This window comes from Aspergillus nidulans, chromosome VII, assembly GCF_000011425.1.
Source record: "Aspergillus nidulans FGSC A4 chromosome VII".
In the NCBI taxonomy this organism is placed as follows: Eukaryota; Fungi; Ascomycota; class Eurotiomycetes; order Eurotiales; family Aspergillaceae; genus Aspergillus; species Aspergillus nidulans.
This window is the reverse complement of record NC_066263.1, coordinates 1,127,257-1,150,077: the sequence shown is the minus strand read 5'-3', so window position 1 is coordinate 1,150,077 and position 22,821 is coordinate 1,127,257. Positions and strand designations below refer to the sequence as shown.

The 22,821-nt window shown below is 50.7% G+C and overlaps 9 protein-coding genes across 9 annotated transcripts, besides 1 other annotated feature; 5 read left to right on the top strand and 4 right to left on the bottom strand.

Annotated features, from left to right (window-relative positions):
• Positions 1-22,821: part of a sequence feature (contig 1.25 1206..229102(1)) that runs on past both edges of the window.
• On the top strand, positions 1,784-3,712 carry ANIA_01568 (FGGY-family carbohydrate kinase; the record flags this gene model as incomplete). Its single annotated transcript, XM_050612810.1, has 3 exons — positions 1,784-1,984; positions 2,033-2,596; positions 2,666-3,712. The coding sequence occupies 3 exons, from the start codon at positions 1,784-1,786 to the stop codon at positions 3,710-3,712; spliced, it is 1,812 nt and encodes a 603-aa protein (XP_050468685.1).
• ANIA_01567 (uncharacterized protein) lies at positions 4,957-5,689 on the bottom strand. Its single transcript, XM_050612808.1, has 3 exons — positions 5,310-5,689; positions 5,158-5,234; positions 4,957-5,103 (listed from the first exon to the last, which is right to left on the bottom strand). Exons 1-3 carry the CDS (start codon positions 5,612-5,614, stop codon positions 5,084-5,086), a joined length of 402 nt encoding a protein of 133 aa, XP_050468684.1. The 5' UTR covers positions 5,615-5,689; the 3' UTR covers positions 4,957-5,083.
• ANIA_01566 (class I SAM-dependent methyltransferase) lies at positions 7,408-8,374 on the top strand (the record flags this gene model as incomplete). Its single annotated transcript, XM_050612807.1, has 3 exons — positions 7,408-7,461; positions 7,517-7,800; positions 7,873-8,374. The coding sequence occupies 3 exons, from the start codon at positions 7,408-7,410 to the stop codon at positions 8,372-8,374; spliced, it is 840 nt and encodes a 279-aa protein (XP_050468683.1).
• pfa4 (palmitoyltransferase pfa4) lies at positions 8,430-9,927 on the bottom strand (the record flags this gene model as incomplete). The annotated part of the gene is made up of 5 exons (XM_654077.1): positions 8,430-8,851; positions 8,898-8,976; positions 9,026-9,325; positions 9,372-9,543; positions 9,593-9,927. 5 exons carry the CDS (start codon positions 9,925-9,927, stop codon positions 8,430-8,432), a joined length of 1,308 nt encoding a protein of 435 aa, XP_659169.1.
• ANIA_01564 (putative DNA mismatch repair protein) lies at positions 10,211-12,910 on the top strand (the record flags this gene model as incomplete). Its single annotated transcript, XM_654076.1, has 3 exons — positions 10,211-10,617; positions 10,665-11,047; positions 11,097-12,910. 3 exons carry the CDS (start codon positions 10,211-10,213, stop codon positions 12,908-12,910), a joined length of 2,604 nt encoding a protein of 867 aa, XP_659168.1.
• Positions 13,258-14,557, bottom strand: ANIA_01563 (D-isomer specific 2-hydroxyacid dehydrogenase family protein; the record flags this gene model as incomplete). The annotated part of the gene is made up of 4 exons (XM_050612806.1): positions 14,408-14,557; positions 14,267-14,333; positions 13,911-14,194; positions 13,258-13,841 (listed from the first exon to the last, which is right to left on the bottom strand). Exons 1-4 carry the CDS (start codon positions 14,553-14,555, stop codon positions 13,258-13,260), a joined length of 1,083 nt encoding a protein of 360 aa, XP_050468682.1. The 5' UTR covers positions 14,556-14,557.
• ANIA_11307 (uncharacterized protein) lies at positions 17,087-17,414 on the top strand (the record flags this gene model as incomplete). Its single annotated transcript, XM_050612805.1, has 2 exons — positions 17,087-17,110; positions 17,166-17,414. The coding sequence occupies 2 exons, from the start codon at positions 17,087-17,089 to the stop codon at positions 17,412-17,414; spliced, it is 273 nt and encodes a 90-aa protein (XP_050468681.1).
• On the top strand, positions 19,263-20,186 carry ANIA_01562 (uncharacterized protein; the record flags this gene model as incomplete). The annotated part of the gene is made up of 1 exon (XM_654074.1): positions 19,263-20,186. One exon carries the CDS (start codon positions 19,263-19,265, stop codon positions 20,184-20,186), a length of 924 nt encoding a protein of 307 aa, XP_659166.1.
• On the bottom strand, positions 21,948-22,672 carry ANIA_01561 (uncharacterized protein; the record flags this gene model as incomplete). The annotated part of the gene is made up of 2 exons (XM_654073.1): positions 21,948-22,381; positions 22,468-22,672. 2 exons carry the CDS (start codon positions 22,670-22,672, stop codon positions 21,948-21,950), a joined length of 639 nt encoding a protein of 212 aa, XP_659165.1.

The following is a 22,821-nucleotide window of genomic DNA, read 5'->3' as shown; positions in this document are numbered from 1 at the left end:
GATACTTCCGAAAGAGGAAGGAGGTTTCACTATCTATTATCCATGAGAACGAGCTTTCGACAGTCCGAGTTCTACTAGACAATGATCTATCCATCCCCTATGTATTCGAGCGTCGAGCTCATTACTCTCCTTCACTCTGGCAAGCGCCTCCTTTGCATTCTCAATACATACCTGTCCGTCTGGCTGCTCAACCCTAACCATGCCGCTCGCTACTACCTCATTCACCGGCTTAGTCCACCCATTATGCCGTAAATTTCCTATGACAGTCTGCATGGGGTAGACAGTTGTGATGAGTGCGCACTCTATCCGTCTTCATTCCATCCTGAACATATGTGCCCCGGCCGCAAGATACGCAGCCCCAGGCTGATGGATGCTTCGGCGCCCAAGGCACCGATCACGGCGTCCACGTCAGAACCTAGATTATCTGAATACCAGAGCTGAGAGCTATCTTGACCAGGCTTCAGGTGCTGGTAAGAAGGTCCCTGTCGGCGGCAAGCTCGGCCGCGAAGTTCAGTCTTGCTGGATACAACGCCCATAATCTGAGCGTCGCAAATGCCCAGGCTACTAACCAGTAGCCGACTAGCCCTGCTCCAAAGACACGAGACGTTCCTGGAGAGACCTCCGCCTGCCGGGCAAGCAGCGTCGCCACCGCGACGGTTCCAAAGAGGCCTGTTTTAGCGTATCAAGATTGGGCGGCCCAACCGAAGTCCCCCGTGAAGACGTATTCCTTGGCACGCTGTAGAGATTACGGATGGACAACCGTATTCCCAGACTTGCAGTGGCTGCATCGACGGCAGATGTTCCATGCTCCAGGGGGGGACGCCGTCGGGCGACGGCGGGTTGTCACAGCAGGACTATACTGTTTGGATGCAGCTGACTCGTGGCGGAAAATCAAGGGTGCGGTGACAACGAAGGGGCAGATTAGCCTTTCCTTTCCAAGTACTGTATCTAGAATATTGCATCTGGTCAGGTCCAGTTTCATCTCTGGAGAGATTGGGGATGCTCTTCGCTTACCTCGATCCCACAAGTTCCAATATCCTTCACCCTCATCAGTGCATATCACTAGCACATCTTGCGGACCACAGTATTGGGAATTGGCCGGTCCTCAAATTTGTAGATTCTGGATGCCTTTGAGGACGAAGGACGGTTCCTCTTGCGTTTTAAAGACGATCCCACCCGGGGAGAACACTCACTCCGATTGAGTCTCAAATTAAGTCTGAAAGCGCCATAACTGCCATATTTCATGCTGCTTGTCCAGATTAGCTCTGGGGAAGGGCTTATAGGTATACTGAGGATTATCAAGCCTTATCAAGCCTCGCCTGGGCCAACGGAGTATTCGCCGTTTTGCCCGTCTGCTCCACCGTCACGAGAGCACGGCAGTCCTTGTATACCCTAGCAAGCAAGTCACCGTACTAAAAGCTCAGTCGCTCAATATTCTATATACTGTGGTCTTGATTTACGCATTATATTTTCTTGACGGCAGCAGCAGCCTGAGATGTAGCTGCCAACCACCGTACCTCTTATATTTGGGGGCGGTGATATACGGCTAGTCTCATCATTGAGCATTTTCGTGGTGTCGCATCTGACTAACCAACATATCTCATCGACTTCCACGGCATTGAATAGTCCAAAATTGTTGTTGCGGGGAAAACGCCGTCCTCGCCGTCGCTGGTGGGCCTTGTATCTTGCAGCCTCTGATCTAGACCGCATGTCGGTGGAGTCAGCCCAGAGCAACCTTCGAAGCCGATAGAAGAACCGATATGAACAATGGGACAACGCATATATGGGTAAGGGTAAACCTCGCCTACTGCTGAATCATCGTCCATCCATTCATCCTAGCAAGATGCAGATTAAATCAGGCTACTACATCGGCATCGACGTCGGCACCGGCAGCGCTCGCGCCTGCATCATCGATCACAATGGCGACATTGTCGGCCTGGCATCCAAGGACATTGGGCTCTGGCAACCAGAGCAGCAGCACTACGTACGGCTTATCCACCTTGTGGGAGCAGGTGATACTGAACCATCACAGGAACAATCGACTCTGAACATCTGGCAATGCATTTGCGCCTCAGTCCAGCAAGCCCTAGCCGAGCGTGCCATCCCTTCCTCCCAGGTCCACGGCATCGGCTTCGACGCAACCTGTTCACTCGCTGTTTTTTCCAAGACAACAAATAAACCCGTCTCGGTGACCCGTCAAGGAGGGTTCAGTACCGAGCGAAACGTTATTTTATGGCTTGACCACCGCGCAGTCAAGGAGACTGAGCTGATCAATGCTACAGGGCACAAGGTGCTCAAGTATGTCGGCGGCACCATGTCGCCTGAGATGGAAATGCCCAAGATCCTATGGCTCAAGAACCAGATGCCGCCAGAAGTGTTTGCCGACTGCAAGTTCTATGACCTGGTTGATGCGCTAACACATATTGCGACGGGCGAGGAGACGAGAAGCTACTGTAGTTTGGTGTGTAAGCAGGGGTATCTGCCGAGCCAGGTGGAAGGGAGTACGACTGGGTGGCAAGGGGACTTTCTAGAAAGCATTGGACTTGGAGAGCTTGCTGCGGATGGGTTTGCGCGTATTGGGGGCGTGAATGGGGAGGTGAGTCTCTCACCCGATCTATGCATGGATGAACATGTTCGTTAAGGTAGCTTTGCTGATATCTTCCAGACCGGCCAGCACCTCAGCGCAGGCGAGCGTGCTGGGAGACTCTCCGCACGCGCAGCGAAGGAGCTCGGTCTGCCCCCTGGGATTGCCGTCGGGGCTGGGGTGATCGATGCCTATGCAGGGTGGATTGGCACTGTCGGCACCAAGATCGATGGCGTTGACGTAGTGGGCAATCACAACAGGGCAGACGCTTTCAATCGTCTCGCCGCAGTAGCAGGGACATCAACCTGCCACATCGCCATGTCTTCCAATCCGGTTTTCGTCCCCGGCGTATGGGGTCCATATCGCGATACCGTCTTCCGTGGGTGCTGGATGGCCGAAGGAGGCCAGTCTGCCACGGGTCAGCTGCTGAAACATGTTCTCGACACCCATCCCGCATCGAAATCTGCCTTTGCCGTTGCTGCTGACCGCGGGTTGGATATTTTTTCGTTTCTAGACGGCCATCTCGCTGCACTAGCTGCGAAACAGAACCTACCGTGTATCGCCGCTCTCGCCCGACACTTCTTCTTCTACGGCGACTTCTTCGGGAACAGATCACCCCTGGCGGACCCGAACATGACCGGGTCCGTCGTTGGTCTCACTGCCGATACCTCGATTGACAGCCTGGCCATACATTACTACGGCACGCTCGAGTTCATCGCACTGCAGACGAGACAAATCGTCGAGACGATGAACAAGGCTGGGCATGCTATTACCTCGATCTTTATGTCTGGATCGCAGTGTAAGAATAGGACTCTAGTCAAACTCATCGCCACGGCGTGCAACATGCCCGTTATTGTCCCGCGAGGCCGCCACGTCGAGGCCGCGGTGTGTCATGGAGCAGCCATGTTGGGCGTCAAGGCGGCTAATCTGGATGCCCCGGGGAAGACTGTGGACTTGTGGGATGTAATTGAACAGACGAGCAAACCCGGGGATGTCTGTCATCCAACAACGGCGGAATACGAAAGGGCACTGCTTGCTGCAAAGTATCAAGTGTTTCTGGACCAATGTACACGGCAGCGCGAGTATCGAGAGATGGTGGACAGGGTAGCCTTTCCGAATCAAGTGTAGGCATCTATATTCCACGACGTCGTGAAACGTGCCTGTCTGGCCGAGTACACCCGGGTACTCGTGGATAGGTAGGGTACTACAATACCCTGGAGGAGCATTTCTTCACCTCCCACCTGCCAATCCTCTTTCTTGTCTCAGTCTCACCAGGCAAAGCCTAGTTCCCTCTATTTCATCATCAAGCGGGCTCATATTGCCTTCAATATCCGAGATTTCAGTTCTTTCTTCGACAGTCTAGCCTCCACTCACTAAGCTGGCCCGACTACAGTCAGGTTTCCCGCGCTAAATATTTCCGCGGGTCTTCTTGCTGGGCTTCATCAAAACCTATGAGCACCACTTTGAGCTCAGAAGCATTCTCACTTGTATGTCACAGCCCCTGTTGAGTTGAGGCTCTCAACACCTTCTGGCTTCTCAAACCGGCCAAGCAAGGATCTATCTGCGCTGATGCCAATCAAGGAATATACTCTTGAGTACTAGCGCTCTCTCCTCCGGAGAACTCTCTTCAAGCTCAGGTGCCTGAGCTTTACTGAGCTTGGTTTGGGTTGTCAAAATATACGCCATGCTTCGAGGTGCGTCTAACACGTACCACAGAAAACAATCTGAAAGTAAGCCATGATGGGTCATGAACGCAACTCATCAGTCGGCAGTCGCAGCACTGGGCACCTTTTTAGAGGTACATCTCCTTTCAGGCTCTTAAGTCCATGTTGAAGCTCGCATGCTGAGGAGCACAGTGTACCAAATTGACCACGGTTGGGAACCAGCATCGAACGGCACTTGTCTGGCGACGACGGGTTGAGTTCCATATTTACGCGCCTTCCAATTCTACTACCTATATTTATAGTATCATCATATGGGCAGGCCTCTACTGGGCGCAAACAACCTCACCGATATGTCTTTGTCATCTTCATCGTTCCGAACCTTTAACACTCTTAGTGCAGTGGGCTATCAGAGTGCTTGTATGACGTCTTCGTCCATAGAGGAATGACAGACTTAGCTGCTAGCAATCCTATCTTGTGGCCTTGAGTCGATCACGCTGCCAAACCTCCAGGGGCATCTCTTGCTCAAATTCGTAGAACCATTTGGCCTTTCCTTACAACGTTTTCAGGTCAACCAGTACCTGTTAAGATTCTTCCCGCACAAATTTCAGCGTCTGATGCAGGCGCCGATGGTAATATATACGGGAGGACCTTATCTAGGCATGTCAAGATACGATACGGTCAGATACTGGCAAAATTCACGCAACTTTATGCATTATGTACTGGCACTGGACCGTCTATCCCAATATGTTATCCCTCCCTTAAACCGACTATATTGACCCCTAGATATTCAGACTGCCATAACGCCGTGGTCGTGGCATGACCGAAAACATTGACTCTAGCACTTTCCAAGAGCAGCTACAACCACCGTCAGTTCTCTGCCCACAATTCAGCCTGGACTGAAATACATACCAACAGTGCATTTGCTATCAGTGTAGTAGCCATTGACATAGCAGGTCTTGCCATCCCAGTTAATACGCTGCCAGGTGCTAAACAGCCATTAGCATGTCATATCCAACGCATTCAAAGATAATAGACCCAGTAAGCTTATTAAATGTACGTACCAGTTGCCGTTATAGCAGTCTCCAGACTTGTAGCACCTAAACTCGTAGTACTTGCCGGGGATCACAGAGTACGAGGCTGGATAGTCAAAGCCCGGTCCGGTGCGGCAGTTGACCTTGGAGGAACTCGAGTTGACGATCTTGCACACAGTATTGGCGCGCTTTTCAAGGCCCAAAGCTTCAGGGGAGATGTCGACGGGGACAGGGGCCTCGAGGGCCTCTGCCTCCGCGACGGCGGCTGCCTCAGGGGCAGGCATGGCGAGGGCCAGGCTGGCGAGGGCAAGAACTCCGGCGACAGTGAATTTCATGGTGATCGATTATTGATCTAATTGGGCTGATTGGGATTGATTGGGATTGATAACGAGGCTGAGAGGGTCTGATGCTGTTGATGAGGTGACGAGAGCACAAAATGGCGGGAACGGAGGCTCTTCTTATAGATTTTCTTGTACATCTAGAGTAGACAAACAACACTCCTTTAGGCTCCCTGTTCATGATTCCATTCTTGTCACTCGCCGCTCCGCCATCCATTCGATCACAAACCCGGTATGCTACTGTTAGCTCCGCGAAATGACACCAGGACAGGATAGACGCGACGAGACATGACCCTCATGGTGTTCCTTCATATGCACTTGAGAAATTACAAGGGGGATGGTACGGCTGCGTCGAAGCAATCAGAATCTAATTTTCCTAATGAGGTATCGGCGCCTCCTCGTGTTTGCGGATCGCCCTCGTATATATCCGCAACGGCACGCAAGAGTTACTCAGCGCATCTAAGCCACGCTCGTATAAGATCTAAATCGGGCACGCCCGTGCAGAATGCTCGTACCTTGCATCGTCGTATTCTGGGGAAATGCTATTATTTGCTAATTTAGCTGTACCTGAGGATTTGCGCTAGAATGTCTACAGTACCCAGCTAGCCCTAACTTCTTCATGGCGCTGTATCAAACAAGCGCTTTGGTCCATCATTGGATATGGACGAGATGACCTGACCTAGGTTCTAGAGCATAGACTCGTATTCACTACGGAGCTTGACGCCTGGGTTTGGTCGTGCCGTCAATGCTACAGATATCCAGTTTTCAACGCCTGATAGGGCGACCTTTTATTTTTAGAAACATCACTTTATGATCAGCGCTGGTGCCCTAAATAGGGACGGTCCCTATCAATTACACCGACGCCCTGCCGAGGTAAAATCAAAGAAGTGCACTCACATTCATCAACGGGATATTTGACTGTTCAAAGGATACTATAAGATGCGGCCTGTGTGAGGCAAGGACTCTTCATGCTCTTGAGAACGAACTGATGTTTTCCTGATTTGAGGGTAGGGCAGCTACATAGTATCACGCAAATGTTTGCTAGCAAGGCATCCATATCTCCAGCATTCATTGTTGCAGAAAAAATCTGTTCTTGTGGTATGACAGGATCCAAAATTCGAGATTCGTCTTCTGATTCTTGTGTGTAAGACAAATTGAAGTCCTGAATGCATATTTGTTTCATTGATAAGGTTGTCATATATAGGTTTAGGGTTTTAGGGATATCGAATTGCAACCCTATGCACTGAATCAGGGACACAGCGCGAATCGGGGGCTTAGCCTCCTTGCAGGTATCATATAGGTAGTAAGTATTCATTAAACTGTTCAACTGTCGGATTATGATTGACAGTCTAAACTGCCTGTGCCTCAGGTGGGTCTGGTAGACTGAGGCTCAACCTGGAGTACCCGCCTACTTTTCGCAAATGCAAGCTCCCTACGTTATATGACGTCGTTTTGAGGTACGCAAATTATAAGGACTCTTGCATTTCGCGAGCAGGAAGATATGCAAAGTATCCTACTTCGAATGTTGAATTGCAGTTGAGCAACCACTGCCGTTTGTAAGCGCCTCCGACATCGGACCTATACCTAGTCCCCCTCTCCAACCCCCGACCAGGATATAAGAAACGTTGATCCTCTTGAATTGGACTATTGTACATAAATCCGTCCCCAATAGACTCGACGACTTTAGCTTTCAGAGCCGTACCTTTCCGTACCTATCTAGAGTTGGTATTGCGATAATTATAAACATCACCCCGTCTCCACGCCTAGTAACAACCGGGGCCCCGTGAACCATGTCCGCGACCCAACAAACCCAAGCTGAGCGTAAGGACAACTGGTCATCCGAGGTAATAACCCCCATCACATATATGTCTCTTGAGGGAGTAACTAAGTCAAGGCCAGGCCTACTCAGCATCCGCTGCCTTCGTCCCAAAACTAACCCAGACTCTGCTCCAATATCTCGACCCGCAGCCTTCCGACAGCGTCTTGGACATCGGATGCGGCGATGGAAAATTCACCGAGCTCTTCCTACCCTATGTTTCCAAGGTTCTTGGCGTGGATTCCTCGCCGGCGATGATCGAGGCTGCGAGGAAGGGCTACGGCAGTGAGAAGGCCGAGTTCCAAGTTCTGGATTGTTGCTTCTTGGAGCAGAATAGCGACGTTGCGGATGGAACATGGGATAAAGTGTGAGTCTTTTCCTGGAATTGTCTGCTCTAGTTTGAAAGGATGTATTGCAGGCGGCTAATTTGGGTGTGCAGTGTTTCCAACGCGGCCTTGCACTGGATCCTCCGGAATGAAAAAACACGCCTCTCGACATTAAAGGGCATCCACGCGTCTCTGAAAAAGGGAGGCGCATTCGTCTTTGAAATGGGCGGGCACGGTAACGTCGCCGAGATTCAGGCTGCAATGCAGTACGCCCTTCTCCGACAGGGAATCTCCATAGAGAAAGCCCGCGAATCGTATCCGTGGTTCTTTCCGTCTGTACCCTGGATGTCGAGCACCCTGGAAAGTCTTGGGTTCAAAGTAGTGAAGATGGAGAGCGAGTATCGGCCGACAAAGCTGACTAGTGACACTAATGGGGGGTTGGCAGGGTGGGTGAGGCTCATGGGGGCGGCATTTCTGGACGTTGTGGATACCGAGAAGAGAGAAGAGGTGATACGGGAAGTCTGCGAGGTGTTGCAGACGGTGACAACCCGCGAAGAGGATGGGAGTCAGTGGCTAGGGTATGTTAGGCTTAGGGGTGTCGCTGTTAAGATCTGAGAGACTGTATTAGTAGATGTTCTGCGCATACATATGATAATCGTAGCAGCTTTATTCATTGTGATAGGTGCTGGCGCTTTGCTCGCTGCTGTATTAACAAAGCCAAAGGGATATCCTCTTCATCGTAGAACTCAGCCTCTTCGTCAACGCCGAAATCACGCAGCCGTTCTCCTTCAGAGTTCTTCCAACCTTCTTCGCCGTGGTCGGAGTCGTCGTCGCTTCCGGTATCAGCCTCGGCATCAGACGAGCCATTTGAGTATTCCTCCAACCGTACATGAAACGGCTTGCGGCGCTCAATTTCAGTCGGCGCTCTCCGACGTCTTAGGTCTGCCTCCTTTCGTCTATTAAAAGCTTCAATGTCGATTTGACCGCTTGTACCGCTTGTGTCTGTAATGTCGTACATGAAACTATCTCGCTGATCCATGGGTGGAAGAGGGATGCGATCTGGATCTGGCGGTGGCCATGAAACAGTAGGATCTATTTGCATAAGCGGAGTGCATTACAGGGCAAACATACTCCCTACCTTCGAACCCGTTCTCCTCGAACTCTAATCCCGTGCTACGGTCAGGCGTCCTTGCCAACGGCCAAAACCAGCTTAGCACCTGGAGAGAAAGTTAGCTGCTGATGTCACAGTGATTAGCGAATACGTACATTGGCACTTCCGCCCATTCCAGCTCTGATATTAGACCAGATACCTATATCATAGGGAAACTCCTGCTTCGTTATATGCACACTGATGCCCCCTGGCCCGGGCAAGCTGCCGCCGAGACGCCGAGCGCGTCGAAGCAGGGTTTCATGTCGTTCGATTTCCCACGATTCGATGGTAGTTGTGTTCGACCCGAGCGACCAGAGAGTCCTCAGAAGAAGCAGAGAGAGTGCAAACAGGGTCAAGCTGTTGGTGACGAATAGGACGAATAGATGGCCGATTTGTCCCATGCTAGGTCCTAGATACTACGGAACGTTAGTAAGTAATCGAGACACGGGCTATCTTACTTACACTGGGCAGGTGCCTTGACCCCCAAACTTTGGAGACACGCTGCCAGAGACGAGTCTCGAGATACGCAATACCGACTACCGCATAAAACAGAAATCGCGCGAAATGCGGAAAGGTAAAGTGTGAGACACAGTTGGAGGTCCATGGGCAGTGATGGTCCATTTTCGGGACACACCTAGAACACGTTAGTATGACAACTAGTCTGCATACTTAGACAATCGTACCTTTCACATGTCTTGCAATGATGTGCTCTTGGTGGTTTATAGGCTTCGCACCTCCGACACCATCGTTGACGACCGCTAGCTCGATCGGCCTTCAACCGCTCACGGTCCGATGGCATCCACCCTTTCGGCACATGACCAGGATCAACTGTGCAAGCGCGATAATAGCAAATCCAAATGCATATGGCAAGAATGTTGATTCGCCATACTTCGTCCTCTTTCAGCGGTGCGTCCTCGAAGTACAGGAAAAAGATCTGCGATGTGTACGCGAGAAACGCAATCAATATACAAACAGCTGGTATTGCAAGCCTCGAGACAGAAAATGATGAGCACAGCATCTTATACTTTCTCGGCCGTGCTCAAGGCTACATATGCTGACAAGAATAGAATCTTGTGATATTTGCTGGCGATAACCTCGCTGCTGACTAATCTCACGTGCTTCAAGAATGTTGACGTGCGTGGAAATACTCTCTCTCTCTCTTTTCTCATATTCTGATCGGATTCCATAAATCACCACGAGCAGAGTATCTATATCCCAAAAGCATACCAAGACTACTACTGTGCAGTTAATATGCGTATATGTCTCATACATGACGAGCCAATTTTACCCTCGTGACGGAAATGCCGATTGTGGCTCTTCCACCTGCCACTGTTCGGGCCATTGGCTCAACATCTATCATCTCTGACCCGTACTCACTGGCGAAAGAGCTGCTGGACAATGCCCTAGATGCATTTGCAACTTTAGTGTCTGTCGAAATTTCGCAGGACACGGTCGGCCTTCTTCAGGTCAAAGACAACGGACATGGAATTCCTGCAGACGACTACATGGTTGTATGCAAACGCACCTTCACAAGCAAGATCCATACTGTCGAAGACTTGCAGAAAGTAGGCGGGAAATCGCTTGGATTCCGTGGTGAAGCATTGGCCAGTGCTGCTGAGCTATCTGGTGCTCTGAATATTTCCACTAGGGTCGAGACAGACCCTGTTGGGTCCTCTTTGGAGTATGGCAGAAATGGGGAGCTTACCAGGTACATATTACTCCACATCTATAATATGCTCAGGAACTTATAGCCAGGACTGAACGTATCTCCCATCCCGTTGGAACGACTGTTCGCATTTTGAACCTGTTTCAGCAGATACCGGTTCGGCGGCAGACCGCTATCAAGAACTCCAAGAAAACGCTGCTCAAGATCAAGAAGATGGTGCAGGCATATGCCATGGCTAGGCCTTCTATCAGACTGTCTTTCAAAGTCCTGAAGGCAAAAAACGAAAGTTTAAACTGGATGTATGCCCCAGGGGAAAATGGTACGCTCACGGAGGCAGCATTGAGGGTCGGCGGTACTGGGATTGCCCCTAACTGTATCCTCAAAAACTGGCCAACTCCCTCTAAAGATGGGAATGCCTCACCAGAAGACTTGGGGTTCAGACTAGTTGCGCTACTCCCCAAAGTCGGCTCAGGTATCCACCCGTTCTCCCTCAGAAAAGGGACGCTCGCTAACAGCAATAGATATCACCAAGTTCAACAATCTAGGTCAATACATAAGTGTGGACAATAGGCCACTTTCATCGGGGCGAGGATTTGCGCAGGATATTACAAAGCTCTTTAGAAGATACCTACGTTCTGCCGCATCGCGCGATGGTCTGTCGCCGCCAATCAACGATCCTTTTCTTTGCGTTCATGTCCTGTGCCTTGGAGGAGCTTATGATGCCAACATCGAACCATCCAAAGATGATGTCTTATTTGAGAATCAACAGGCTGTTCTTTCTCTGGTGGAAGATCTCCTCCGAGATACCTATGGCGATCTGTCGAATGTGCACGAGGATCATGGCTCGACTGGACAGGGCAGGGGAACGTCCCAGCGAAATGGATTCGAAGCTCTCCTGTCCAAAAAGCAGCAAAGTGCTGCACTCTCCACCCCTGCCCTGGATTCTAGTCCACAAGAGAGAAGTTCCGTGAGCGCCCGCCTGTTCGCACGTCCGGAATCCTGTCGCAGCCCTCCGGAGCCTCATAGTTGTGGAGAACAAGCTGACCGCTCATTATTAACTCGACTTAATAACCCGAGGGCCACAATGGGAACTGCATCTCCTGTTGTTGACGCACAAGATCAAGGACGACTAAGTCTACATAAAAAAATTCACTTGCCTGGAATCAATATAAATCCACGCGAGACAAGACAGCGTGACGATGTTCGTCCATGCTTACCCAGCCCAACATCTAGCGCAGACTCTCCCGCTGCAGCTTTGAATACCACTCCTTCCTCGAGTCTAGGTCCATCGCAGCTTTCACCAGCAACTTCGGCGCGGGATCGCCAGCAACAGAGGCAGATTGGCAGGGAACGTTACGGAAACGGGTCATTGGATACCTGGTTTCTGAAGCTGTCACAGTCATCGCAGTCTCCTGCGGCTACCGAAGAACCAGAAACACAGATCGAGGATCCTCCGCTATCTCAGCTCACGCAGGATTATTTCGGTACTGAGAGAGCAAGACCGAATGGCACATCCGATCTGGCAAACAATCCATCCCAAACCGCCTCGGAGATCAGCCTGCAAGACTCTTTAGCAGATTCAGGCTCCACAGAAGGGTCTCCACGCACCCTAGCACGGCCTGCAAGGTTCGTTAACAAGCCTGGATTACCTGTTCTTGAACAATGGTCAGCCAGGTTATACAGCGCCGCGAGTCCCGAGGAGAACCCCGAGCTCCAGAAGGCTCTCGAATTCGAAACAAGGAAGAAAGCTGCCATTCAAGAACGTCGAATGCAGCTTCAGAACCCCAAACCTACAACTTCAAAAAACTCTCCCCATCAGAGCAGGTACCTTGCCGCTCGGGCTGCCTTGAGCTCTCAGCCTAGACCTAGTTCTGTCACGCAGCAGTCGCGATCAGAATTGGGCGAGATTTCATCACACGGCACCGGGGTGTCAAAGACGTTTCTAAGCCCGCAAGATCCAAGGGCATACCTCATACAGCTCCAGAACAGTGATGTTCCCGGTGGTCCAAAACTCAAGCGGATATCGTCTGCCAAATTGCCTTTTGAGAAAATCCCCGAGGAACATGACTTACATTCTATGGGCCTTACATTACCTGCAGGGCTGCCGTTGATCTATTCATCTTTCAAGAACTTATGGATTAATGATCTATATACGCAGTCTGGTGAGCAGGTCGAGGGGTTTGTTTCTCCTGATATAAAGACGGCTTTTGAAAGCTGGGACGCCCACTTATCGAGTTTAATTAGAGCTCGTTATAGATTGGCGAAGAACTCTGATATCCCGAATCTTCAATTCGATTTCTCCGAATTGTCTCGGGTATCTCAGGGCAGTGGTTAACGACAATCGGTCCAGTAACCCAGTCTTTTATCTGCCTTTACAACTGCGATATCCTGCAGTTCATCCTATCTTATATTTCGGATCTATTAGTTACAAGAACCAAGATTAATTATATTTCTTCCATAGCGTATTCCATTGAATCGAGAATATGGATATATTCTCCCGGGCTGAGTGGTCGACATAGAGTTTTTGTAGAGTCGCTCGTAAGCTTGTAAATTCCTTCTTACAGTTACAGTAGGAGCGCACTTTCTTGGCTCTCAAGCCTCTCCGTTCTGCTGCTGCTCTGTCATTATACCAACTTACCGTGTCTTAAGGGCAAAAGGGAGGCAGTATGACATTCGGTCGACTCAATACCCTCTACCCCGTTTATATTCATTGATCAAAGGGAGCCCATCTTTCACCCTTTCGAGATTCTCCCTGACAATATCAAACGAACGCACGAAATACTCTTGCCCAAGGGAGCTGACATGCGGGCTAATCTGCACATTCGGTGTATCCCACAACTCATGGTCTTCCGGCAGAGGTTCAGGATCGGTAACATCCAGCGCGGCACCACTGAGTTCGCCTGACTTCAGAGACGCAATCAAAGCGTCCTGGTCAATGACCTTCCCGCGCGAGATATTGGTCAGGTACGGGTTGCGGTGCTTAGGGTTCTTATTTGCCGCAAGGATGGCAAATTCTTGCGCACCGAGGAGGTGTGTTGTTGATGGCGTGAGCGGGAGGGAGACGACGATGTGGTCGAGACCCAATGAGAGAAACTCGTGCAGAGAGGCTTTAGAAGTGCCATGGTGCCAGGATACTGGGAGCGTGCCGTCGGCATCGCCGGTGCCCGGGATGATGTAGTGCCGGTCGCGGCGGGATTCGGGAGTTGGTTTTGGGGAGGCTGTGTATGCGTAGACGCTGAGGCCTAGAGATACGGCGACCCGGGCAACTATTACAGAAGGTTTCATCAGTACTTTGATTTGTCTGTGCACGTTAGGAGATATAGGAAAGCGCATACTTTGTCGTCCAATGCTTCCATAGCCAAGGATACCAACTTTCTTCCCAACATGATCCTGGATCCCGTGCGAGTACAGATCAACTGAGCCCCAGATGTGTTTCTTCTGATTTTCGTATGTGATACTGTATTCGCGCGATGCGACGAGCCAGTTCATCACCGTCCATTCCGCGATGGGGGGGCCGTGGATTCCCGAGCTTGTTGTTACCGGAATCTCGGAATCAGTGAGCACCGGATCGTGGATAACCTTGTCTAGCCCAGCAGAGAAGAAGTGTATAAACTTGATACTGCGCGAATCGTCAGTGACATCCTTTCACAACGCCTTATTGGGGCACTTGGTATGTGACAGGCGAGCTTACTGCTTGGCATCTTCAGGATTAGGAAGGCTGCGTCCGGTAACAATGATCGTGGATTGTTTCACAATATCTTCCCAGCTCGGTCCCGTTAGGCCAATCGCGGAGAAATAGAAACGGTCCGTTCGAGTCAGGAACTGCACCCACCAGCAGGAAGCCGATCCCCAACCTGGGGTGTCACAAAACGAACTTCAGCATCCGGGAATTCGTTCCGAATTTCCCCAGTCATAAACCCAGGAAATGCTCGGTGGATTACGACGAGGATATGAGGCTTTTGGACTGCTGCGTCGCCCATGCTTGCATGTGTTGGTGGCGGAAAGCAATAAATCCAACCGCTCACTTCAGGAGGGGGGTTTATATAGTAAGCGGGGTTGTCATCCTTAGTTCATTATCTCCAATTATTCGTGACTCAATGCCAAGAGATAATACACTCCCAGCACAAAAGAACCAAGAAAATCTGCGAACGGTGTTTTAGCAAAATTGACCCATGGTCACGCAAGAATTCATTATGCCAGAGCCATTTCGTGCCATTGTTGGTTGTGTAGTTGGGGTAGGTGTAGTCGATCCAGCATGGCACACAAGCGGGTTTGGGCTTTGCGTATCAGCTCAGCAGAGCAACTGCAGGTCGCTAGTATCTGTACTAGACTCTAACGACAAGGTTGAAGCGCCCAGAAAATGCCGTATGACGATCGTAGAGTTCGTTGGCCTTCGTCGATCCTGATAACAAACCGCCGCTCCAGATACGCAAGGGACGAAGCTGATAAAAAGTAAGATCGTGGCATAGCCAGCTTCTGAGATAAACGTCTAGTCGGAAAATGCCAGTCGAGGCCAAAGGTACGAGCAGTTGTCTGCATCTACCTGTAAGACCCTTAACTGTCATAGATACGGATTAGCATGATTCGCATAATTCGGGCATTATCCTTACAGGACTGGTAGGATTATCAGTTCGCATCGGCCAGACTTGTAAGAACACCCTTGCCTGTCCGAGCATCTCGACTCAGTCTCGCGAGTGCTTAATAGTCGCGTAGCGAGAACAATATCTGCGAGACTGGATCCGTCGAAAAAAGCTTGATTATTGTCGCACAAGTCTCCTACTGAGCGACAATGCTCCTTGCATTGACCCAGAATGTTCCTCGCAACCTCACGAAAGATGTAGACTTCCAGCTATTATATTAAGATTCTGTAATACGGGATACAATCCTCTGCCGAGAGCTCCGTAAACCGATCGAATTACTCCGCGGCCGGTGAAGTTGCAGGGGGAAGAGCGGGTTCGTATCCTGCTAGAGCTGCGCGAGTATAACCTACATGACAATCTTCATCCGCCATAGGCTGGGCAGCTACGCAATCCGGTTTTAGGATGCAACACCGGCTGCGACCCTCCGTGTCAGGTCTCGTTTCTCAGGGTCAAGACCCTGGGCCAACCGTAAATTTTAAGAGACGCATGCTGCCTGGAGACGGAAATTCGTCATTAGACCTTCGGGCTATGGATGCCATCACGAGGGCTCCGGCATGACTTTTCATATGATCCCCAATAGCCTTAGTGATTCACGCCCCACATAGGCAGATGGTCCGACTAACGGTTGGCTGTGCAGGTATGTATCTCAGATTGCAAAGAGACCCTCAAGAGTTGTGTCTTAATCGTCTCGTACTGCACCAATTGATTAGTCGGAGGGTTAGCCTAGTAAATGAACGGCTAGGAACGGAATCCATCGTTGTTCCTCTGTATCGAATGAGCACGAATAATCCAAATCCAATCTGGTGAAGTCAAGGGAGCCTCGATATTCGATGCTGATGAGCAAACGGTAAGAGCCTGCCTTGGTGCCTTTCCTTTGCAAAAGATGAGAGGTATTCTAGTTTTGCACAGTCTGGCGTATACTGCGACCCTAAGTAAAGCCCTCTGCAGTGGTCGAAGCTCCTTGTGCTTTACTAGAGTAGACACTTCAATGCTGGCAGTGGGCGGCCGGCTAAACCAGTAAGCAGTCATTAAGTCGACCGTGTCGAACCTTCAGTCAGAGATGGCATCTGCACCGTAATATTTCATAAACACAACATCACGTTCAAAGAGCAGTAATGTTATTGCGTAGGCGTTTGATATCGACTAGCGAGTATTATATGTCCGAGTCTTCAGCATTTGGGTGCGGCTGAGTCGATCCCGATTTATTGCTAACCGACCTATCTAGAATCGCAATTGCTTCATGAAAATCATAACATTGGCAGGCCATCCAGATGACGGTCGCACTCTGCTTTTGGCAAAAGGTTAAGGAGCCTGCTCGTTCTGTAAACGTTTTTGGTCGCCTAGAGCTCTTAGCAGGTTGCCTCGTGGTCTTTAGCACAGGGCAGATGACAGCGACACCGCACTGTTGAATAAGGCGGTTTGCTACGTTAGCGAGTCTCCTCGGTACGTCGCCAAGTCTGCGGGGACGTAAACAAGGAACAGTCGGTGGCAACGGTCGAATGCGATCTCCATAGCTGGGACATCCCGGACCCCCTTACTAAATCGTGCTCTAGGAGGGTGAGCCCTCCACAGTGTCAAGACCAATGGGATGCTGTAGCCCGAGGGAGAGCAGGACGCGGTGACGTGGGCTGCGGTCCCTACCTGAATGATCCAGCAGTCCTACACCGTAGCCTCAGCTATATGCCAGCCATTGTCCTCGCGCGCGAATGTGAACCGAGAGTCTGATATAAAAGCAGCTCCTACTCCTCCGTGTCTTTTCGAATTAAAAAAGGCGTCGCCCCTGTCACCGCGTTGTCCAGGCCGCTGCACCGCGTCAATCGACCCGCATTTGCTGATATTCTCTTGAGCTCGCAATCACCGGCAGATCAAAGATGCCCGGCCGACAACGTATCCAGGTATGTGTTCGCTGGCAGCTACTGCAATCCCATCAGAGTCTCAGTCATTCCATAGCACAAACAAGACGAACCAGTCCCGGACTATGAGGCCCTGGAAGCGGAAGCAAGACGGTACAAACACGCGGTTTTCCTACTCGTCGAAACAATCCGGAAAAATTCTCCGGCAGACACCCTCGAGCTCATCGACGCCATCCGCAACACCAAGTCGGTTTCAGAGGCCGCTGGGCTTGTGATGCAACTGTCAGAAACTGCTAGCTCACCTGAAGGAGGTACTCAAAGAGATTCAGAGGCGCGCTCTCAATAAGAAAGAAGTGGGAGGTGCAAGGAGTCGCAAACTCCCAACATAGCGGGAGCCGCAGGCTGGGCTATGGCAGTTGCAATTCAGTCATAAAATAAATGATAGTTATTCAGACAAGATAACAGAGCGAGGGTGTGTTATGGCCACTTATGGCCGACTCTCGTTATGGCGTTATGAGACAATCCGATATTCGGCTCCGTAGTGACTGAGGTGAATGCAACTGCCATATAGCCACTGGGTTCCGGCTCTATTTCCACTGCGGATCAGTCATCCCGCGATCACCTGCTCACTCCAGACATCATCCTTCTTCAATGTCTCCTCCTCGATCTTCTCTATCCATCGCGTCAATTCATTGTCTCATGTCAAGACGAATCATTAATGCGAAATTGAGGAAATTCTCTACTTACATAAAATCATAATAATGCGGCAGGCTCATTAGCATGACTAGTGACATAAAATGCCTGCTCAAATAGCAAACTGCTATCACCGTCCAGTGTCTCATTACCTACAATGTAGCTCACTCGTCTACAGAGCAGGTCGGCGATACCGAGAGCACATATGTACTCAAGGACCGTATTTTCTGTGGTCCTAAAAGACATCATTCGAACACTGGCAATTCGCGGCTGATATGATCGCCAATTTTTAGCCGATTCTTAGCAATTATCGAGGGCTCGAGCAATCAACCAGTGTCCCAGCAATTGTGCCCTATCACTGCGCGATCCTGCTCGCTTTCTACCTTGAATTCGACCTTTCTCTGCAGTGGGAGATCGTCGAGTCTACCACGCCTTACGGCGAACTGCCAATTCCAGCCCCCGGCCCGTCTGAAGCGGCCCGAGTCACTACGCACGGAGTGATTGAGTGGCTATCGACCAGGGAAAAAAAATAATCAATAAAAGAAAACCAATAATGTATCAGAAGCTCTTCGCTGCTGTACCGTCAGCCTCTGTAGCTGAAGGCAGGCAGCATCGCCAGTCATCTTCCAGTCACCTGCAGCCATTCCAATTCAAGCAATCACGGCACAGTTCGTGATCGGCGCTTCCTCCAGTCGCCATCACGGCCATCCATCAGAGATTTCTCGATCGCGTTCGTCCTCTGAGATGCTACTCAGATCGGCGGCACTTTCCGCTTTTGACACCCCTGGACACATGTTCAGCTAGCTTTCCTGTCAAATTCTGAGTTACGCGCCTTGACTCGTTTAGCGGTATGTGGAGGAGCTGCAATTCATGAGTCTTGACATCACATTTTTCTGAGTGGGCCAGCATAATCATAAAGACTTGCTTCTCTCCTATTACTGAAAGTTTTGATGATCCGTGATTGCGATATTCGTCTTGGTTCACGGGACGGTATACCAGATCCGCTTCCCATCTGCCAGGCTCCCAATGGAACCGATCAAGACTTCAAAGTCCTCTGCTACCCTCACCCGCACAGACCCAGCCGACCTTCTGCAGAGATCATGCCTTTGTCTTACTGGTTCAGAGCTGAAAAATATTCCGTGCTATTCCGGTGGTTTCGCTGAACCGCACAGATCTGCAAACTGCGGCCCACCTATCCCTCGCCAGGGTCCAGCCGTCCGGCAACTGGTCTGAGCTAGGTTTGGTTCGGCAGGCTAACTGAACACGGAGGTCTATCTACCCGCAGCGGCAAGCAATCAAAGTACGAGAAAAAAGGGATACTGGGTCTCCTATCTTTGTGGGATCGCGTCCTATTCATCCGTCACGCGACGGAAAGTTTGCTTGTCTCACAGTTTAACCCAATCGCTTACAAGAATGGGGACCCCCTTCCTCAGGTGTATCTTCTTGATCTACTCTCTTCCTTCTCTGACCGCGATCCATCCCAGAAGCAAGGTATCCAGCCATGGGACAAGAGCGACCAACGGGCCGCAGTCTTGCAAGACGCCTCCTACTGGCGGCACTCGACCGTGAAGAGCAGGGCTATCCTCCTGCACACCAGTCCCTCTATCCGACTATTGGAAGCATAAATTATGATCCCACCGTCGAGACCCCAGAGCCCACCGATGCAAGGGCGCGACGCTTTACGATCAACAGGACAGATGCTAGCGTCCTCATCCCGCCAAGTGACAAGCTCCTCGTCTTCCGCGCTCTCACTGGGATCGACAGTACGCCGGCACTAAATCTGTCACACCATACTCCTCGAACAGCGCCTAATATTGGCATCTACACGCGGGTCGTGAGGGCCGAAACTAAAGCCGCCAAACGATACCGCTTCCACGCTGCCTTGATCAACACCTGTCTGGGCATCCAGATCGTGGTCGCTGCTGCACTGACAGCTCTCGGTGCGGCGCGCGGCCCTCACAATGCTGTAACTGCTTTCGGCGCCATCAACACTATCGTCGCCGGTATTCTCACCTACCTGAAAGGCTCAGGCCTTCCAGACCGCTTGAAACACTATCAGAACGAATGGCGCAACATTCGGGAATACATTGAACAGCGAGAACGTGAATTATGTCTAGAAGGATGTGGCCTGGACGTTGAAGAAGAGATCCGGATTATCGAGCAAATGTACGAAGGTGTCAAACGCGAGATCGAGGCGACAAAGAGCGGGGGCGACAACAGGTCATTCAGTCGTGACAGGACGTCTACCCGACGACCAGTGATCCAGCAAACAGAGCAAAGTAGGGAATACGCCCCTCGTCGTTCGCCGAGTCCCGCAAGGACTTCAGAAGCCTTTGAGAAGCATTACCACGAGCCACGAAGGGAATTCACCCCTCGACCGCCGAGTCCTGCAAGAGTGCACGAGCGTTTCGAGAAACACTATTAGCGGGGGCCCAGATCGTACCAGATGGCCCGGGCGACGCGGTGGTCACGGAACACCGGATCACTCCTCGTCCTTGCCTAACTCACAACAGACGACACAACTCTCTCAATTGGCATATGATCCCAGGCGTAACACACACTAATGAATGTATGATAATGCATGATACTAATTGATTCCAAATTCACGTCCGTTATCTCGTCTTGGCCCAGTTCGGGAGATAACTGCATAAGCCTGACGCAACCCATCGCGCCGAAGCTATATGAAACATGACCTATATGCTTCCAGCGGTGTGAATTCCTCGCGTCAACGTCGTCCGCGTTCCTTCGCAACACTTTGCATGAACAAAGAACCAAGATTGGACGATGAACTGGTTACATCTCTTCTTCAGATGCACCCCATGGATAAACTGAGAAAGAACTTGCCCAGTCAAGATCAGGATTGCTTTTAACCAGGCTTTCAAAAAAAAAAAACATAAAATGGGGTGAGGCGAAGTGGATACTCTGGTCAACAACAGAAGCAGTACTGATGAACCAGCACTTTGTCCCTTCTGCAATGGGTCATCTCGCCGTCCGCTAGATACCAAACACTCGCTAGCTGCATTCGCAGACTTGCGAGAACACATCTCCTTTCTATGCTAGAAGAACCATAATTCCGTCATCTCAGGAACTAGGTACAGCAGTCTAACCGAAACTTATAATCCCTGCGCGCGAGAATGCTCTCGATGCATGCGCGAATTGATAGCAAGTTGATCAGTCGCAGGTAGAAAAACATACTATTCACAGAATTGAATTACAGTCCAGAGCAGACAAGGGAGGAAACAGTTAACACTAGGTGCCTAGACACATCAGTTGCACCTTTCCCAAACTTGCGTAAGATCCTGTGCTTGCTATGCATTCTGAGTACGATATAAAAAGTCAAACAATTGACCTAGGTAGATATCTCTGGAATCGTAAGATATTCAGGTATGAATTTGGAGAAGCTACGGGGTAGACTGGGTTGGAGACGTTTCACGTATAGGGCGACCCAGAGACGTAACAGCTCGAGAAAACTGGGGAACAACATTTATTGGAGTTGTTAAAAGCAGGTCTGAGGCAACTGCAAAAGTTACAAACGGTCAGATACCTGGTTCACGTTGACAGTGAGCGAGATCCTCGTATAATAGCATCGCCTACCCTAGTGGTCGCTCCATGTGTATCCCACACCGCGCCCATGCCACAAACTCCATTGCTACCGTGCACATGAATGGCCCAATTCCTACGGATTTTACTACTTATATAGCGTACCAAGAACTAATGCCGTACCACAAAAGTAACGGAGATCGTCAACCGAGCGACCCAGCAAGACCTCCTGAAACACGACCAATGGATGGCTCAACCAGGTGATGTGCATGCAGATCAGGCAGAACAGAACGTCAGAATGAGGATTGGCCAATCTTACGCTTCAGAAGATGCTGATCATCTTCAAGAAGGATCTATATTCTATACTTTGTGTGTAGATGACGTATCAAACGTTATGGATATATTGTCCCTTAAAAGATGGAAATGTGATGAAGAATACTAAATTAGGTACAGGATGAGCCAAGCCGATGCAATCACAGGCAATGCAAAGAACTGTTGGGTATAAACCGCTGAACAGAAGAGAAGAAGAAACGAGAGGAAAACAGATCGGCTCCGGGAATAAATCTATCCGCTCGCAGCTGTACAGAAAGAATGAAAGCAAGACAGTCTATATCAATCAGACAAACTCAGGCCAAAGCCAAATTAGTCAAACCCAGCACAGCACCCCTATGGCTAAAGCCCCAGCACCAGCAATAGTCGCCAACTCTCCACCTCTCACTCGCCAACTCCCGCCCGTCCCTGTATAGGCCGGCTCCTGTCCCGCACTGGGACTCCCCGTCGGGATAACACTCAGACTCGGCCACAGCACAACTGAGCTTGTCCGGATAGGTGTCGGACTAAGGGTGATACTGCTGTTCGCGGAATCCGATGACGTCGGGTGCGCGGTCGGTCGGTGGTGACCACCACTGTCGTTCTCGCTATCGCTATCGCTTGGTTTAGGTGGCGGAAATGTCGTTGACTCGGACGGCGGGCTTGTCGGGACAAGAGTGAGGCCATATTCTTTCGCGCAGGATTCGGGCGTGAGGTCGTCGGGGCAGCAGTAGGGATCTAGCAGGCAGAAGGTGGAGGAGGGGCAGGCATCTAAATTCATTTATCGAAGCTTGTTAGCATCGCTCTGGCGCTTCTTTCTTTTGCTTTAGTTGAAGAGATAAGGGAAAAGGACGAACAAGTTCCTCCTGGACAACAGGTTGCTCCTTCGTCTGGGTTGTAGCAGATGCCGCTGGAGCCGCAGGTAGGCCAGCCGGCTGGGCAGCCGTCGGTCGTTCCTGGAGTGAAGGCATTGCTCTTGCTGTCGTCTCGCTTGAGTGAAGGCGAAACAGACCCGATGGTCTGGCCCGCCAGAAGGGGGGCCAAAAGGGCGAGAGCAATCATCTATTTCGTGGAATGTTAGAAGCGGAATGTGTGATATCGAAGGCTGCAGAAGGAGGAGGAGAGAGGGAAAGGGTGGGATCGAGAATTGGGGCGGCGGGACTGCAGGGACGCTAGCGATAGTCACACAACGGAGGAACTGCCGCAGGGTC